Source organism: Stegodyphus dumicola, chromosome 8 (genome assembly GCF_044657685.1).
Source record: "Stegodyphus dumicola isolate Sdum_Otavi_A_Nest chromosome 8, ASM4465768v1".
Taxonomy (NCBI): Eukaryota; Metazoa; Arthropoda; class Arachnida; order Araneae; family Eresidae; genus Stegodyphus; species Stegodyphus dumicola.
Genome location: NC_140775.1, coordinates 86,807,137 through 86,821,169, shown reverse-complemented (window position 1 = coordinate 86,821,169; position 14,033 = coordinate 86,807,137). Strand labels below are relative to the sequence as shown.

The window sequence follows — 14,033 nt, the reverse complement described above, 5'->3', positions numbered from 1 at the left end:
CACCGGCAGGTTTCTCTGCCATGCACCAACTTTTAAATTTAAAAAAAAATACAGTGTGATACTATATTTATTAACTCTATTGTTTTGATGTGTTTAATATAAGTATCCACATAAAAATAATTATGCAAATTATGTAAAAAATGCTTTAGAAAATGGATTTCAAACCTTACTGTTAAAACAGCTTTTCGATCTGCTTTAAACATCAAAGCATAAAAACCACATTTATCACAAAACCAAAATCATTTACTCAATCAAAAAAAAAAATTCTTTGCTTACTTTATCAAAAAAAGTTGGCTATAAATATAAAAAAATATTTCGAGGGATTTTTTTAAATTCAAACTCTAACAGATATTGCTTGGATATTCAATAACAGATATCCAAAGTGGAAAATCTCACTTTGAAAATTGTGAAGAAACTAGGACTAGTTGTGCTATCTCTTAGCAGTATTCAGAAATACAAAATTAATAGCGGAATTTAAAGCAATGTATGAATATCGATGAATTCAGTTTCAACGATGGAATTTTTCACTTCATCAAATGGCATGTGATGTCAATCTTACAGGTACAAAATTGCCAAATGTATGAGATGCGACACCAACCAAGAACGGATTAAAGCATGAGATATGATAAAATGCATCTTCTATGAATTATGGGAGCTTTTTGGTGACAGAGTAATTTTTTAATGCAAATTTTAAAAACAGACCATAGTAGAACAGAGTGTGATGATGAAGAATTGTGTGCAGATAGTTATCGAATTCTTTATAGATATTCGAATATATCGAATTCCTATCAAATTCTTCCTGTGAAAATGAGCTTACTGGTGATGATTCTAGTAGCAATGAAATTATGCAACGTCCTAAGATTTTTTTTTCTACCCGAGAATTTTAAACAGTTCTGATTCAAGCCCGGATTCAGAGGATTCTGATTCTGAAGGAGTATGGTCATCAGTAGACAATCCATCAGTCTTAGAAGAGTATAGGCCACTCAGGAATAAATACAAAAAATGTTCTGGATAGTGTACATGCTATCAAATTTATCACTGAAAGCACCATGGAAAAGGCGAAGTTGAGGTAGTAAAATTGCATTAGTGTGTTTTTGACTGGTTACACAGGGATGTGCTGCCATTGATTATGATGTCGGCTCATTATGATGATACTACGTGTTGGATATCAGTTTCTTTCCTGGATATTTTCTGGACGGTAAGCAGTAACACCCTCATGTTAGATTAGATCATTTGGCATCTATAAGCCAATGACAGATTCAAGCTACTGAGCATATTACACAAGCCCAGTCCTATTCAATCCATTCACGATGCTGATGACATCATTGCAGATGGGCAGTACGGTGCTGTCTGAACCATAGGACACACTCAACAGATCTATGGGTGTATAGTCCTCCTCTCAAATGTTCAAGATATCTACTGCCCTATGGCAGCAAGAAATTTATTTGCCACCACTGAGCTGTGATGTGCCAGTTTCTTTTTGCCAGTAGAGTAATGTGTCCAGTAGAGTAACATATTGTTAACATCTGGCATTAAAAAAAGCAACAAAATATCATTCTATTGGGAGACTTTCCATGGACATAAAAAAACATACAGTAGAACCCATCATGGGAACTAAGGGGAAAAAAAAAAAAACTTTACGACAATGTTTTGTGTGCTCTATCAAGAAAATAACCTATGTATTGTGGTATATGTGTAAATTTTGATATAGCTTTGGACAAAAGGGCTTTGAAAGATAACATGCTTTAAAACATTATTAAATTCTTTGTTTTTGGGAAAAAATTTTAGCTGTTTAACAGACAGTGGTTTTACTATAAAGCAGAAATAATTTGCCCACAAATTACAAAAAATAAATAAATAAATAAATAAATAAAAATAAATAAATAAAAAATCAAGGACTGTATGGTGAGAATTTAAAATGTGTACATCTGCTCAAGATGTGTTATTTTACTTTTGCACTACTTGAAACAGCAAAGTTTCTTCTTATATAATACTAGATATTGCATTTTTAAAAACATCTTTTGTCTCTTGCAATTGATAAACACAATTACATTTTAAATTAAATTGAAGGTTAAATTGTTGTAGGAAAATAAAACATATTTAATATTTCCTATGCTGTAGGAAGTTTTGAGTTTTAAGTATCATATTTTTATTGTCCTGCACTTCATTTGTTCTTTTATTTATAATGATATTCTCAAGGATGACAAATATCTGAAATTCCATTGTATAAAACAAATTATAAGTATCTATACATAAAGGAAAGTTTAAAAAGCTATTTTAACTGTTTTTTAAACAAAATGTTCAAATTTAGTATTAAAAACAAGAAATAAATAATTTTCAGTCTAGTCTTCTTTTTCTTCTTTCCTTCCCCCTGCTAATGGGCTTATATGACTGAAAGATCAGTGTTCATAGTATACTTTATGAACATATGGTAATTCAGTATTTGACTTCTGTTAAAATCTATACAAAAAACTAAGTTCTTGGAAACTATTTTGGCATTTTGATGTAAATATGTCAGTCTTAGACTTCAGAGTTATGATCATATAAACTTTCTGATTATTTATTTTTATAAAGGTTTTCAGAATTCAGAAGTAGATCACAGTATATAAAATTTCCATTTTAAAATACCTTTAAATACTTCTGCAAATAAAAAAGAAATAAAACATTTCATCCATAATCATACAATCATACTAAAGTGTTTTTTTTTTTTTTTTTTTTAATATATATAGGCCTCCTCTTGTAAAAGTGTGTGAAAAGGTTATGATTCCTCAAGAAGAACATCCTGATATCAACTTTGTCGGTCTACTTATAGGTCCACGTGGAAATACTCTAAAATCAATGGAGAAAGAAGTAAGCTGTTTTAAAATTATTACATGGATGATTTTATTGTGATTTGTCCAAAATGTTTTTGTTATCATCTTGCACAAGATTTATTATAGTTGCAAAGACCTGCAATATTTATATTTAATGATTAAATAAATATAAAGTTGATTCGGAAACTAACCTCTGTTGTGGTGTGGCACTAGTAGTAGTGGGCGGAGTGCAACCATTGTTATATCAAACAATCTGTGATTCTAGTAAGTGTCATAATGCTGCACGTATGCTGGTTATAATGTCACAAAATGTGCATTGCTATTGAAAATCCCGCCAAATGTGAGGTAAGAGGAGTAATATGATTTCTTTGAGCAAAGAAACTGTTAGCGGCAGAAATTCATTGTGAATTGTGTGCCGTATATGGCTCAAACATTATGAGTGAAGGTGTAATGAATCAGTGGGTGAGATTTTTCGAATATTTAATTAAGTAGGTTTTGTAAATTCAAAGAGAGTAGAACAAATGATGAATTGGGGACTGTCTGTAGTGAGTGATGATCTTGTCAGACAAACTGATGACAAAATCGGATTCGTCAATTCACAATCTCGGAACTTTCAGAACATTTCCTGGATTGTTTTATACGAGGTAGTCATTGCAAAATTAGGCTATCAGAAGTTCTCTGCTCAAAGGGTACCGGAAATTTTCAAGGAGATCCACAAAATCAATTGAATGGGCCCTGCTTAAAACTTTTTTTTTTTTTCTTAGTACCATATGGAAGTGGATATTTTCAGAACAGAATAATGATCGGTGTCAAGACTTGGGTAGCGCATGTAAATGCTCAGACAAAAAAAACAGTCAGTGGCATGGGATCATATTGGTTCTCCAACTTGCAAGGAAGGCTATGGTCACCATGTTATGCGATGCTATAACACTTTGAGAAAACTGAAAATGTACATAGTGACTATGTTGAAAAATAAAGGACAGCTATGCCTTTCAGACGTAAATTAAAAAAAAAAAAAAAAAAAATGTTGATTCTATGTGGGTTTTTTACTTCCTTGTACGAATTAAAAAGGAAGTATTGTAATCGCGAAAAGTTTCGGGTATCATATTTCAACGAAAATATCCATTTTGACCACTATCGAATGCAATTTAATGATGTTTTTCCGTGATATCTGTATGTAAGGACAGAATGAAATACTCTTTTCCTCCAAAAAAATTATAAAACTGCCTTAAAATTAATTCTGAAAATAATTTTTCGTGGCGTCTGTACGTACGTACGTATCTTGCATAACTCAAAAACGAGTAGCCTCAGAACGTTTTGTATATAGGGCTGCTGTACCATGTAGATGTGCATCTCGTATTTTGGTTGCAATCGGCCGCGCCAAACCTATATAAATATATTTATATATATATCCACTCTGTTACCTGGCTCAGTGATCTCAGTTTTTTTACTCTTATATGTTTGTAAATTGTACATTTTTTGCTTTAAAAATGATTGAATTATGTTGTTCTTATCTTCCGGTTAAAGTTTTTATGCCTTTAGTAAATTTGTATGCAATATTTTTAGAATTATCGACAATTTTAAAGTTGTTTAAGTGCCGCTAAGCCCAACAATTTTTTTGATGGTGGTCATTGCTTGTTTACATTTTGAAACAGCAGGATAGTGGATTTGTTGCCAATCTAGAGAAACTTAGCTTCGCAACAACAAAGATAACGCCTTCATTTATTATTGCGAATGAAATCATGCTTAATCCTTTCTGGAATTTTTTCCAGAAAATAAGTGTTTAAGATTTACTTCGTAATTTTTAATATAGATATTTTGAGTTTTAATGTATTTTTGCCTTGTCGCAAAGTGAAAACTGAATTAATTGAATGAGAAATACTCAATCGTCTGTGTAAAACTGTTTCTTTTTTGTTTTGTTTGCTTAATTTCTTTTATACATCGTTCTAGCTTTATTATGGTATTTGAATAGAACATGTGGCAATGATTAGATAATTCTTTAAATGATATAAATTTTGTGCATTCTGAGTTATAATGTGAACAAAATATAATACTGTTAAGTGAACCTAGCACCAGTGTGTTCCTATAATAAACAAATATAATGAATTTTAAAGAATGCATTTATTCTATTGTGGTTTATGTGCTGTCGGCGAAGTAGATTTAATTCACTCCAATAAGTTTAAATGAAGTGCAGGAAAAAATGCGTATAATTTAATATACCGTACAAGGAAGTTTTGTGGTGTACACATCAGATTTTTTTATTTACAGAAAAATGGAGGTTAGTTTCTAAATTGCCCTCATGTAATTTTTCCTCATTTTTAATTAAAGCTGCATTTATGGTTTTCCAAGTTCAGCTAGTTTCAGCACTTTTTAAAACATACATAAAAATATTACATTAAGTGGGTATGTAAATTTAGGTATTTTTACACATCATATTTAGAAACTGTTTATTTAAATATCTTTTGATAATACAAATGTCCAGATTTTCTTACCTTCAAATTCCCATAATAAAATGCTAATTTGATACTTAAAAAAAGGATACGAATTTTTGTGTCTTCAAATTTGCATATATTTATATAACTATGCAAACTCGAAGTTATGTCTATTGAAGCTAGGATTTAATGTAATTAGCTATATATGTCTGTCTGATAAATTATTCATTTCTTTTTATTCTAAAGACAGGAGCAAAAATTATCATTCGGGGGAAAGGTTCAGTGAAAGAAGGTAAAGTAGGACGTAAAGATGGACAACCTCTTCCTGGGGAAGATGAACCTTTGCATGCTTTTGTCACGGGTAATAGCAATGAAAGTGTGAAGAAGGCTGTAAATAAGGTATGTTTTCTCTCCCTTATTTCAGGTTTATTAACCCTTTGACTAAAGCTGTTTACTCCACTGTAGCATCACCACTTAATTGGGTCACCTCATCAAAAACCTATGCATGGGCATGGAGAGTCTATAGCATTAAATTTTTTGTTTTATTTTGGAAGAAAAGGGATATTTCTGTAAAACAAGCTAAAATTTGAACAAAAACCGCGTTTGCTTTTATTAAAACACTTTGAATTTGTATTACACAGTGTAAATTAATGCATTTAATAATTATTTAAAAATTGTGGGAGCAAAGCATAGTTTAGTGACCACAGCTGCAACCATGAATAAAAATGTAACAGGTGCTTAGATTGTGAATCATTTATAATGGAGATTTTTTCCCTGTTACTTAAAGTACTGGCTGGAAAGCTAAAAGTCCTCTCGAGAGTTTTACTGGTAGAGAAAGAGGATTTGAGAGATCCTTATAAGCTCTCCAGCAAAATTAATGCAGAGCTGTACGGATAGTGTGATGAAATGATACCTTTACAATCTGTGGTAAAATTCTGGTGTCTCGCCCTCTTCCTGTCCTCTTTATTTCCACAGCTTTCAAAAAGTACAGATTTAAGGAGGCAGAAAATTACTTTTAGAAATCTAAGCTGATTTGCTGATGTTATTTATATTTAACTGTTTGCTACATTATGTTTAATTTTGTGCAGTTATTTATTGGTAAAAATGCTACTGTCCTGAAAATGTAGTTTTGCTATACATATATAATTTTATGATAAAATGTATTAAAATAACTACTAACATAATAATATAATAATAAATTATTATTTTAATTATATTGTAATTATTATATTTCTTTTTTGTCTTTGTACTAAATTCTCTATGCATTATTACATACTGGTGAAAAGAAAGAAATTTCTTGATAATCATGTATACTAATTATGCATTGAGAAATGATTGTTATATTTATCTAATTAATTATAATAATAATATTAAAGTAATTAATTGCTATATCTTTTTAATTTTTGTGGTAAAATATATTGTGCATATTTGGGTGGAGCCAAAGAATATAGTTTGATGATTTTTAGTATTTTAAAAAGTAAAGAGATGAAATATATTTGCATTGTTTATATAAAATTCGAAAATTATGAAAAAAGTTTATTCAAAATTCTTGGTCCAACAGAGGCTGCAAAGGGGTGGAAACTGTACCATATATGTTTCTTATATCAACCAAAAGTATGAAAGGCAGCTGATGATAGGATGAGCACAAGGGCTTTCCATCCCTTGGCAGTAAATTCTCTGTTTCCAGTGAAAAGAGGATTCCCATGTGGTCTCTTATCTGCATGATATTTTATTAACACCCCTTTTGAGTGGCTTAAAGTGTTTTGCCAGAGAGCCAGTCAAAGTTACATTTACAGTGGTTGAACTGTATACACTATAATATAACAATGTAATTTGGTGCGATATATTTTGAAACAGAAATCATCACATTGATTAAAGTTATTCTCATTTATTGTTTTTCATATGGATAGTACTTTTGTAATGCCCACCTCCCACACCTGGGTGTTCATGAAACAAGAGAAAATCTCTTCTCTTAAATCTTATGGTTGTTGCTGAATGTAATAAAATGATGGGCTATTGGGTTATCTGGAAAGTTCTGTAGTTTTTCGAATCGAAGCATATTTTCTTCTAATTATTTCATTACTGCTGATTAGGAGTGACGTTGGTCAAATGAGATGTTTAAATGTGAACTCTTCTGTTCACATTGCATAATTCTGTCATATGTTGTGGAATAATTTTCGTTTCCATGCAGTGCTTGAATGGAGAAACCAAAAGTTTATTTTCATCATATTATGCTTTTTTCTTTTAAAAAAAGGAAAACGTATTAGTGAAACTGCTTTTAATATTCGTGCTATGCATGAACAAAGTGTTGCTTCTGATGACACAGTTCAGATGTGATTTCAGAAGTACAGAAATTTCAGTCTTGCAGATGATGCCTGCTTTGAGCGATCTTTCTTTGTGAACAAGGTCTTCATAAAAGAAGTTATTACTGAAAATCTACATTGTACATCTAAAGAATGACCTTACAGACTAAATACTCCAAAAATAAGTTCATGATCATTTGAAGTAGATTGCTGTGATGTAAAGGTATCCCATACTTAACAGAGCAGAATATGCTTAATTACTTGAGTTTGGACATGTGATTCTTCGCTGAAAAGGAATAAAGGTGTTTTTTTTTTTTTTTTTTTTTTTGGAAACGGCACATTACTAAATATGAAAAGTGAATTCAGTACAATGTTGCAAGAAAAGATCATAGTGTAAGACAAAAACAAAAAACCTCCATTAGTAATATGGAAGGGAGAAACTCTTGCCTACAAAAAACTTCCCCCGACACGAATTATGCATATGAATCAAAAAGAAACTAGATACTATTTATAAATAATACTAAAAGGGCAAGTAAATAGTAAGTCTTAATTTAACTTACTAACTATATTTGTATTTGGAGAGTGGAGCAGCATGCCAAACTAAGTGATGTGAAGTAATGTGTTTGTTCTAACTTTATAAATAGAGGGCGCTAATATAAGGTTAAGTTGAGTGTTAAGCTGCTATCTGTCAGATTTATTTTAAAAACATATTCTGTAGACTTAAAATAATGTAAAATGTGTGCTCTGTTGCAAAAATTGTGTACTAACTGTGAAGTATTGTAAAAATACTTCACACACACACACACATATATATATAATTACAAAACAATTCTTTTGAAAGCAAAACACAAACATGCCTAGTATTTTCACACATTAAGCTGCAGAAAAATTATCATTAAAGGCATAAAGTAAGAAATTTAGAACTACTATTTCACAAAAACTTTAAATTCATCATTAATAAATTTCAAATAATCATATAAATGCAACAAATAATTTTGAAATGTTAATACCAAAACATTTCAAACTATATATATAATCTTAAAATAAATCCATCTCACAGTAATAAATAATGAACAGCTTCTTTTCATGTCTATCCCTGTTCACTGGAATAAATTGTTTGAAAAATTGTCTGCCTTTGTATTGGAGCAAACTTTCATTTATACACATGTTATTTTACGTATAAAATGAATTAACAAATGGTCATGGTACTTTTTCTGTTAATAACTGGAATTAGACACATTATTGTCACCAAAATGTATCATTAGTAGCAGTAGTAATAGTTTCTGTTCATTATTTCACAAAAAATATTACTTTTCAGTGGCTTATGCATACTCTAGCATTCTGCTAATGATAGTTTCTTATTTCGTCTCATTAAAAAGGAGACTGTGAAGCATTATAATTCACTTAGCTTCATACTGAGTTGTTATTGCTCTTTGGTTACCAGTAGTTGTTCATCTTCTCAACAAAAACTGTATCAGTTTTTATAGATAAATAACTGAAAATAATTAAAATTTTTTAAATAAATATTTTATGCCTGCTTGAAATCTTTGCGGTAAAGTTTATGAATTTTTGTTCTGAAGTTTGCCAGCATCTGAATAATATTTTGCAAAACGGTAAAGTTTACACATAATTATCCTTTATTTCTTATTATATACTTACTACATTTAATTGTGTGTTTTTTTCCTTGCAATATGATATTTCTTTATTTGATTCATTTAGCTACAGCTATTTAATTCAGTTTCTAATTTATCTGATGTGTAGTCAACTGTAACTTCTTGAGCTTTCTTGAAAAGGCAGAATTTGAAACTTCTATCAGAACAAAAAGCAAATTCTGTTCTCTATAGAGGGTTTCTTAAACTTTTTTTCAGTCGAAATTTTTTTCTTTGTCTGTATTGTCTTATCTTTATCTATTTTAAGATACATTGTATAAAAATATTTGGTAATTGTAAAATTATAATAAATTAAAGAAATATCAAAACTGCTAAGATATTTGGTGACCTCCTGTTGCAGGTCGCGACCCACAGTTTAAGAAACCCTGCTCTCTATAGTATATAAAACTAACAAAAATATCAAAGGAAAAAAAAAAAAAAAATGGCATATTTTTTCTTGAAAGCACCAGTGTGTAAACATCAAAGGTGTGCCAAAAAAAAAAAAGCATTTTGTAGTTGATGACTTTGGCATTGGACAGGAAACAAATATGAATAGAAAAATGGTGTGCATTAAGAGTTATGCAGTGTGTGTGTATTAAAAAAAAAGGATAGGAAATTTTACTGTGGAAAAGTGAGTGAAAATTTGTACATGTGGTGTATACAATTCAGAGAGAAAGGTGCACTTCTATTTTCAGGTCCTGTTTTATACCAGAAACCATTGCATTTCAATAGTGATTTCAATGAAGAATACCCAGATTTTAATTCAAGTGTCAGTTGTCATCAACGAAAGAAATGCTATAGCATCCAAGACCATCCCAAGAGTTTGGGGTGAAAAACTGTTGTCAAAATTTGAAGAAATTGAAGCATTCAAGAAAGCATTTCAGTAATTAATTAAGTAGAAAACTTAATGGATGATCAGATATTTAACTATGGTCAGTCAAGCCGTAATTATAAAATGTTGCCTAGCAAGAGTCTTGTAGACAGAACTGAAGTGGCAGCTCTTGTCTATAAGCATAAAAAGGAAAGGGGGACAATTTTAGTGAGTAGTAATTCTACAGCAGATGTCAAAATACACCTTCTAATGATTGGAAAGTACCAAAATCCTGGAACCTTTAAAACAGCTTTAAAAGATGCTCTTTGTGTAAAATATTGTTATCAGAAAAGTACATGAATGAGCAGTGCAATTTTCGAAAAAAGACTGGTTCTTTAACACTTTCATCGCAGCAGTGGCGTGCCTTTGTCCCACCCTCTGCGGCGCTTTTCGCAGCTCTAAAATTGAAACAAAACACAAATTCCTTTAAAACTTGTTTATTTTACTTTGAAAAATAATAATCGATTGTAGTCAATAACAGTTCTCACCATAATGATTTATTTGTGTTTATCGACATAAAAATGATAAAATAAAAAATAAAAATCCTAAATAATTAGAAATTAGGATCTCTCTGAATTATGTTATTTTTCAAAACAAACTACTACACTTAATGCTGGCTTTGATGTGCATGTTTTGCACAGATAATGAGTCTCTTGGTGAATTTTGTGTGAATTACATATGATGCACTTCCGTGTTGGCGTAGCTTTACTTGAGGTTGCTGTTATTATGTCCGAGTAATGTTGTCCTTTCATGCGCTACATATTGGAGAATGCAAGCAGTTGACGCCACACATTTGTTAATTATAATCCAGAACACAGTTTGGCTTGATGATGATTTCCCCTTTTCGATTTTTTTATTGGTGTTCTTCATTTTAGCTGAGTGCTTGAGGAATTCATGCTTATCCCTCCATTTCATTACTACTGTACGATCCTTTCAGTACGTGACAGTTTCTCCTCGTTTTAGCTTTGTTTTCTCAACTTGTTTGGGCAGATATTTTCTATGTGATCGCAATGTTCCGCATAACTTTTTTTTTTTTTAAGGAGCTTTTTTACCAGTGGAATACTTGTATAATAATTGTCTTTGTAAAGCGCATGTCTTTTGTTTAGGAGTTGGCCCATTAAACTCATCACTACGCTTTCAGTGTGACCTAATCCTGGCATAGGCTCCATCGTACCACAATAGACAAGTATGTTCCATACATAACCAATTGACTCACAGAGCATGTAAAATTCTACGCCATACTTGTGCTGTTTTCCTGGAATATATTGCTGAAAAACAAGCCGTCTACACCATAAAACTATCGACTCATTTTTTGAAAGTTCTTTCGTGGTGTTTACATTTTTAAAAAATTATCCAGGAGAGCATTACAGATCTTTTACAACTTGTGCAGCCTATTCTCATTGGCTTCTTCATTGTTGCTAAAGTGCCAAAACTTTAGTAAGAGCTCAAATTGGTCTCTTGCCATGGTGTCGCTAAAATTTGGTGTTGCTAACACGGAATCGCTTGACCAGTAGTTTTCAAGACAAGACTTTTGATAAGTCCCATTGCAAAAATGAGTCCCAAAAGTTTCTCCATTTCTATGGAATCTGTTGGTTTTTAACGATGTACGCGACTTTTCAGTTTGGTTGTTGATTGATGTATAAATTCCTTCATGTACCTATTGGTTTCTGATACAAATATTTCGATAACTTCTTTAGTGACTAAATATACAAAAAGATTCTATTGGTCGCAAGGAGGCTGAGAGGCCTATACAATCAGAATGCATTATACCACTGCTACCCCAAAATTAATATCATTAGGCGGAGTGTAATTCATACCAACTTTACACACATCTTCTATTATTCTGTCTGTGATTGTTATGTCAGTATTCAAGCTAGTGGCACCCTGAAGTGAATCCATATTTGCTGCACTTACTTCAGCATCCAGTTCGGCATTTGTACTTGCTTGAATCATAAACACGGCTGCTAAGTTTACAACTGCTTTCCCTATCTGAGTCAATATCATCAGCAAGCTCTTCTTATAAATCAAGAAGCTGTAGTGCCTCATCAATCGAAAGAAATTTTCGTTTACTCATTTTAACTTTGGTCAAAAAGCGTAACAAATAGGCATAACTTCTGAGAAATATAATTAAAGTGAAAGCACTACAAATTGTGCTCCTGGCACCACCTTGTAAAAATGTTGTAAAGACAAAATATTAAGGTCTGCTGTATGCTAAAAGTTGATGAAATAAGTCGCGGGACACGCTGCAATAATATAGCAAAACCTTGAGTAGAGGATGAGTTATCTCGTCCTTCACAATGAAAGTACAAGGTGTGGCTGTTAATTTCCAGGATTGCTCTAATAACACCAGAACAAATGATGTGAAAAACGTAACCTTTTAATATGTTTCGACGTAATCCCCATCTGTCGTAATACACTTCCATGCTCGGCTGTATAAGTTGTGGAAACAACTTTTAAAGTCCTCTTTCGGAAGGCTCTTCAAGGTCAATGTCATGTTCTTCTTGATGTCTACAACATCCACAAAGCATGTTATCCTGTGATCATAGTTTTGAGTTTGGAAAACAAAACAAATACTGTGGGGGGGGGCAAGTCAGGAGAGTATGGCGGAGGATGCAGCTCCACGACCTCATGCTTGGCCAAAAACCTCTTCACTGGCAACACAGTGTGGGGGTGGGACATTAAGAAGAACATGATGTCGACTTGACATTGAAGAGCCTTCTGAAAGATGATTTTAAAAGTTGTTTAAACAAATTATACAGCCGAGCACAGAATTGTATTACGGCAGATGGGGGGATTACTTCGAAACATATTAAAATGTTACGTTTTTCATATCATCTGTTCTGGTGTTATTAGAGCAGTCCTGAAAATTAATAGCAACACCTTGTATTAAGGAATTGATTTCTTTAACATGGAAGTTTTTCAGAGAAAATTTATGTAGAAAAGCTGTTTTGCTGCTACATAATGCTGCAATGCACATTGATGTTGAGAAGCTCCACGGTGGTGATGTTAATGCAATGTTTCTGCCTCCCAATATAACCATCCTATGACAAGATATCGATCAGAATGTTTTAGGAACAGTGACAAGGAACTATCACAGGTAGCTACTGCCCATAGTAAAAGGAGAAACTGAAGAAAGACAAGACAGGATTGAAAAATTGAAACAATTGAAACAATTTCATTTAGAGGATGTTGCTTAGGGCTGCACAGTCGTGGATTGACGTAATAGCTACAGCAATTACCAAATTGTGGAAAAAGCTGCTAGGTGATGATGAAAGTATGAAAATGAAAAGCTTAAATGAAACAAAAGAAATTATAACCGATGAAGAAATTGTGGTTTTTAATCAAATGCGAACCAAACAGAATTGAAGGTTAAGAGCACCATCTGTTTTTAGCTTCACAGAATTTCACATAATGACCAGAGTTAAGGCTCTAGAAACAGCACTTAAATATATTGAGCAGCAAGACAAAGCTGCAGAAATGAGCATTATTCTTGCTGCAAAAATGGCAAGATTTGGCAGTGAAGAAATGGCGCTCGTTAAGAAAGTAGATTGATTGTTATAAAAAATTTCTGTCAATCATCACAGGACTGAATTTTTGAAGTTACTGTCTGTAGAATATTCGACGTCAGACAATATAAGTTCATTTTTTTGTTTTAAAATATGATTTTTAAGTTCAGAGTGTGTAAAATTATAGCATGTTTAGGTGTTTATTAAGTTTTTTTCCCTTAGTACATTCCTATTAGCCACTATTTTTGCTTATTCAACATTGTGCCAGCCAGCTTATGTTGGATAAGCAAGATGCTACTGTATTTTCTATATCAGCATAACTTATCACAAGACTTGATATATTTTTTTAGTAGTTATATTTACTTTTCTTCTTGTCTGAATTCTCTGACATACAAGAGTCTGTTGTCTGAATCATTATTTGTTTGTAGTCAGTGCCAAGATCATTACTATGCCTATTAT

The 14,033-nt window shown here is 31.9% G+C and overlaps 1 protein-coding gene across 4 annotated transcripts in view; it reads left to right on the top strand.

Annotated features, from left to right (window-relative positions):
• Nucleotides 1-14,033, top strand: part of LOC118199366 (splicing factor 1-like) — an 83,976-nt gene that overhangs the window by 14,608 nt on the left and 55,335 nt on the right. For all 4 annotated transcript variants that reach the window (XM_035371206.2, XM_035371205.2, XM_035371204.2 and 1 more), the window contains 2 exons: nucleotides 2,730-2,850; nucleotides 5,492-5,644. In XM_035371206.2, the coding sequence (XP_035227097.1) occupies nucleotides 2,730-2,850; nucleotides 5,492-5,644 (274 nt within the window). The remainder of the gene's footprint in view (nucleotides 1-2,729; nucleotides 2,851-5,491; nucleotides 5,645-14,033) is intronic.